The sequence below is a fragment of the Mastomys coucha genome, unplaced genomic scaffold (genome assembly GCF_008632895.1).
Source record: "Mastomys coucha isolate ucsf_1 unplaced genomic scaffold, UCSF_Mcou_1 pScaffold5, whole genome shotgun sequence".
In the NCBI taxonomy this organism is placed as follows: domain Eukaryota; kingdom Metazoa; phylum Chordata; class Mammalia; order Rodentia; family Muridae; genus Mastomys; species Mastomys coucha.
Window position 1 is genome coordinate 7,477,563 of NW_022196911.1, and position 5,281 is coordinate 7,482,843.

General features: G+C 48.6%; 1 protein-coding gene across 1 annotated transcript in view; it reads left to right on the top strand.

The window, feature by feature from the left end:
• Sytl3 (synaptotagmin like 3) overlaps positions 1 to 5,281 on the top strand; it is a 73,408-nt gene that overhangs the window by 44,580 nt on the left and 23,547 nt on the right. Inside the window, exon 8 of the mRNA XM_031350955.1 lies at positions 3,301 to 3,425. Within this exon, the coding sequence (XP_031206815.1) occupies positions 3,301 to 3,425 (125 nt within the window). The remainder of the gene's footprint in view (positions 1 to 3,300; positions 3,426 to 5,281) is intronic.

Consider the following 5,281-nt stretch of genomic DNA (forward strand, 5'->3'; position numbering starts at 1 on the left):
TTTTTTTTTTTTGCCCAAACCTGCCCAACTCAGCAGCACAAAGGATTCCAGAGGGGTGGAAACACAACTACCTTGCAAGGAATCCAAAACCAGATCTTTCTAGCTGCCGGAACCCAGTACCTGCCACTTGTCCATTCTTCTCCCTGGAAAACTTTTCTGCAGGTGGTAGTTAGTAATCCCCCATCTGCCTGAGGGTGCAATTGACCCAGGCTTGCCCTGCCTTGGCATTTGACCTGTTTCGGTGTTTCTTCTGTTCAGATATGCTTTTACCCGTTTCTGCTTCTCACACTCTGGGCAGTGTTTAGAGTAGGTCCAAGTGGTCCCCGGGCACACATTTCTCTTCCTCTCTGTTATTTCTTTGCCTTCCCTTTGCCCTTTCTGTGGCTGCCTGTGGATGGGTGCATTGCCGTTGGCTCTCAGCCAACTGTGCCGTTTGATTTAAATGAGTTGTCTGTATTCCACGCAAGCTCTGTCTGTCACACAGACAGCTGAAATGAAAGCCCCTCTCTTGAGCTAAGCAGCGGGGCTGTCCTGGGTCTTTATCAGGAGGAGGAAATTGCTGAATTTCATGGACCTATTGGCCTCTCTGCAGACATCAGCCTGGCTGTGACAGCTGAGGCTGGTCCCACGGCAGCCTCTAAATCAGTCCCCTGCCCCAGCTCATTTGGCTTATATGACTTCTCCATCAATGCAAAAACACAGCTCTCACTTCAAAGGAAACAAGAGAGTTGTTTTGTTTTGTTTCTGGAGCCAAAGATGAGAGCGGCCCTGGTTGCCTCAAACGCCACAGCCGAATGTGGCAAAAGTTTTATGAAAATCAGTAGTAATAACATGAGAAAAGTCATAAATCAAGAACACTTTTGAATTCATCAGGAACATGAAGACAGGTTGGTGACAGCCAACTGGGGGGATCTGTTAGAGGCCTCGGATGTTATCTGATGACATTCTTAGCCTTTGGGTCAATGGAAGCTAGGAGCTTGTTTATATATTCCAAAAGGATGTACCTCACAGTCACAAGGGTGGATGTTAGATTACACAGTGAATGTCTGTTAAGGAATCCAAAGATAGCCCAAGATAATTTGGCTCTGGTCCTGCGACATTCAAACTCTCTACAATCACAGATTAATTCTAAGCAGTCAGTCGGCCTTGGAGATTCTTTAACACAGGCGAGACTTCTTTCTGGAATTCTAGTTTACATCTCTCAGTCCAAGGCTACTATGGAATTAGTACCTCAGAATTAATCCCAACACTGAGATTCTCCTAGCCTCCAAAATCCAAAGAGGTAGGACACCTGTGTCACAGTATGCTTGCCCATTAGACACAGATAGCCCTAAATGCAGAGGTCCACCTGATGCAGTCCTCTCTCCACACTCAACTCCAGCAGGTGAGACTTCTCTGGGTAGGTAGCAAGAACGGATCTTCGGATGGGGTGAGGGAAGCAACTCTCCTCAGATACGGAAAGTCAACTGTAACACGAAGCTTTGGTCCTTGGCCTGCCATCAGCTATAGACACGGACACCCAAACCTATCTGCCTGGGCCCACAGAAGTGGGTACAAAAGATAGCCCGACCTTAGTGGGGAGAAACGTGGATCACTGCCAGGGGCCCTCAGGGATGATGGGCTTGTGAAGAGCCCACACCCATCTGAGGACCAGCAGCCAAGGATGCTAAAGCTGGTTTGGAACCACAGGGTTTGAGAATAATGACCCAGAGTGGCACCCTCTGGCAGCCAGTGTTACCCAGAGTACCTGGAAGAAATGAGGGATTTTGTAACAACCCATAAACATCTCACATAAATGGCCACCTGCTGGGCCCCTTTAGCAGAGGAAGAGGGCCGTGATTCCTCCTTGGGAGCACTCTGTGTTTCTTTCTGCTCCTTCCCTTCCCTCTACCAATTAGACTGATGTAGAAACTTGTCAGAACTCCAGACTTCCTCAGGTTTTTCCACTACTTTAAGTCACGGCCTTGTAATAGACCAAATAGGTCCAGTCACAGGATAGGATAGCGTGAATGGGCCGATGACAGACAGTTCCCACCAACAGCCAGACGTAAGAGCCTTCCTTGCCCTTCCCATTCAGGCTGCTGCAGATGGTTGTCCTGTCCACCGTAGGCTAGCCTTCTCCAGTGGCTGGCATTAACCGTCGCCCGGCAGGATGCTTCTGGGTGGTAGACTTGAGAATTGCTGGGGTGGTGTGGTTCCCAGAAGAGAAGCTAGGGAGTGAGGTTGGCAGACTGGATGCTCTGGGCTTGGGAAGCAGGTCTAGGAAGGGAGACTTCCAAGGTTCTCCTGGACGGTGCGGACGATGACAGCAGCCAGCCAGCCAGCCAGCAGGCAGCAGAAGCCTGGGCTCTCCCCAGCAGTGTCTCCGTGTGTGACTGGCAGACAGGGGGCACATGCTGCTCATGAGTTCCTGAGGGACCACTGCGAGGAGCACAGCTGGAGGGGAGCTGTGCTCTAGGTATAGGTCTCAGAGAGTTGGTGTAGTCGGTGAGAGATCACACAGGTAATTTTAACATTCATGATCTATCTTAATAAACTGAATGTTAACGTCACCTGTTTCCTATGTAGTGTGGTTAAGGAAAAACTTTAGAATAGCACAGGTAAGTCAAATCTCTCTAGAGAATGTGGCCATGAGATAGTTGAGGGGACCTCTTGGGAAGGGAGACTTAAGGGAGAGTCTAGCTGAAAGCTGGAGCTTTCACTCACGTGGGGTTCCCCACCCCCCTTGTTCCTTAACATTTTAATGTCCCAAGACAATTCCCCATCCAGCATAGCCCACAGAAGCCAAATGGCTGGATACTGTCATACTGAGAAATCCAAAGCTCAAGTGATCTTTCCAAGGCATAGTTACTGAAACAACTATTGGGCCGTCTCAAATCTTACTGCCTTCCAGTAGTCACAAGAGAAAGTAGTTTGTCAACAGTCTCTGTCAGGAACCCCTAAAAAGTGTGCTGCTTGTGACCGGACAGGTGGTTAAACATACAGATGGCTTGGGACATAGGGAGCTGGGTGGGAGGTTCTCTTTCAACCCCACCCGGACAATGGCTGCCCACTAGCACGTGACCAGTATGGACCTTCGAAGGGTCTAGCCTTTCCTCTTCCTGTGGCAGGCACACGGTCACCTCTGGTGCCCTTTGTTCTGCTGTGGATCTGCCGTGTGAACCTGCCTCCCTTGCCTAGTCATCTTTTTTGTGGCCTTTCAGGGTCCTAGGATCTGTAGGTGGTGGGGGACTCCAAAAAGGGATCCCCTCTGGTCTTGGCAAAGCTTGTTGTTCTCAACTGTCACCCCTTGTCTCCTAGAGCTCTCCAAGTCCCAGAATGACATGACCTCTGAGAAGCATCTTCTGGCCATGGATCCCAGGCAGTGTGTGGGCCACACGGAGAGGCGGAGCCAGTCAGACACTGCAGTCAACGTCACTTCCAGGGTAGGTGCTAAGGCCACTGAGGACATTCACGCCATCTTTCCTGACTGTTCTGGCCTTTTTCTTTTCTTTCTTTCTTTCTTTTTTCCTGCATTTACTTTTCTTTTGATAGAAAACCTTTATCAGCCAGGAAAACCTAATTATATATAGTCTATATTCAGGCACACCTGAGCAAAGGAGGCACAGAATTTAAGATCCCAATCAGATGCCATAGTTTGTGCCTGTATTCCCAGTAATTGGGGAGGTTAATGCAGGAGGCTTGTCAGAATCAAGGAGTTGGAAGTCAACCTGAGAAACAATGGGAGACTCTTCTTCCTGGAAAAAAAAAAAAGAAAAAGAGGAACGATTCAAGATCACCATAGAGAATTGGTCATATCAGGGGTAGGCTTTAACCTGACCCAAGCTCCCAAGGCTGCTTCTCTCTGGTTTCAGTGCCACATCAAAAGCAAGCCTTACCTGCAGGCTGAGCTGTGCCCTGTGACTCTCCTCCAGCCAAAACTTACACTTGGAGTAGTTACTCCAGAGCGGAGGCCCCAAACCAAGATGAGAGCAGTTCAAATTCAGCATCCTCATCTCCACGAGAGGCCCTGACCTGTCCAAGCCTCCGTGTCTCTCACAGTGAAATGGGGCTGCAAGACACTGACTGCAGTCAACATCACTTCCTTTTGGGGGGGAATTCCTTGGGACATTAAAAGACCCCCCGTTTTCTGGGGTCTGCAAGTCAAGTCTCTTCTCATGATTAGCAGGCCTTCTTACCTCCATTCAAGACAAAGAATCTCTGGTTAGGCTCTCCCTGGGCCCCTGGTGGAAAGAAAATCAAACTCTGCACATGCACAGGCAGGTGGGAGTCTGCTCCCGCCCTGTGATCTAAAGCAAGAGGGCTCACTGGGGAAGGAGAGCTGCTCAGGAAGCCAGCGCTCTGCTTTCTGCCATGTGGGTTATGCCAAAAGCAGGTACACCCAACTCCAGATAGTGCCTGGGTTCTAATCCAGCCTAGGTGACCTGTCAGCAGGCCAATCTGTTTGATCTGCTGAGCTCTATAAGACCCATGTCCCTCCTCTGTGGCTGTAGGCTCCATCCACGATGTCCCTAGGCATCCAGGCATCCTTTTTTTTTTTTTTTTTTTTTTTTTTGAGGTAGTGGTGACCTTAACCTCCTTCCTTTGAGAACGTACTCTACAGCAGTGGCTCCCAACCTGTGAGTCTCGACCCTGTTGGCAGAGCTCTATCTCCAAACATATATATATTATGATTCATAACAGCAGCAAAAGTACAGTTATGGAATAGCAGCAAAAATAATTTTATTGGGTCGGGTGCGGGGTCACCACAGCATGGAGCACTGTATTAAAGGGTCACAGCATTAGGAAGGATGAGAAGCCCTGCTCTAGAGATCTCACATCCTGCCCCCGTCTGCTGCCTTCCACCCGAGCCCAGGATGGCTCTTGGTAAAAAATGAAAACAGCCTTCCTCCTTCTTGAGTTCCTTGTGGTTTGTGGGTTGTTCTTCCTGTATTCCAAACTTCTGGGCTAATAACCACTTATCAGAGAGTACATACCGTGTGTGTTCTTTTGTGATTGGGTTACCTCACTCAGCATGATATTCTCCAGCTCCATCCATTTACCTAAGAATTTCATAAATTTATTGTTTTTAATTGCTTAGTAGTACTCCATTGTGTAGATGTACCACAACTTCTGTATCCACTCCTCTGTTGAGGGACATCTGGGTTGTTTCCAGTTTCTGGCTATTATAAATAAGGCTGCTATGAACATGATGGAGCATGTGTCCTTCTTACATGGACATTTCATTCCTTCTTAAAAGGGGGAACCAAATACCCATGGAAGGAGTGGCAGAGATTAACTA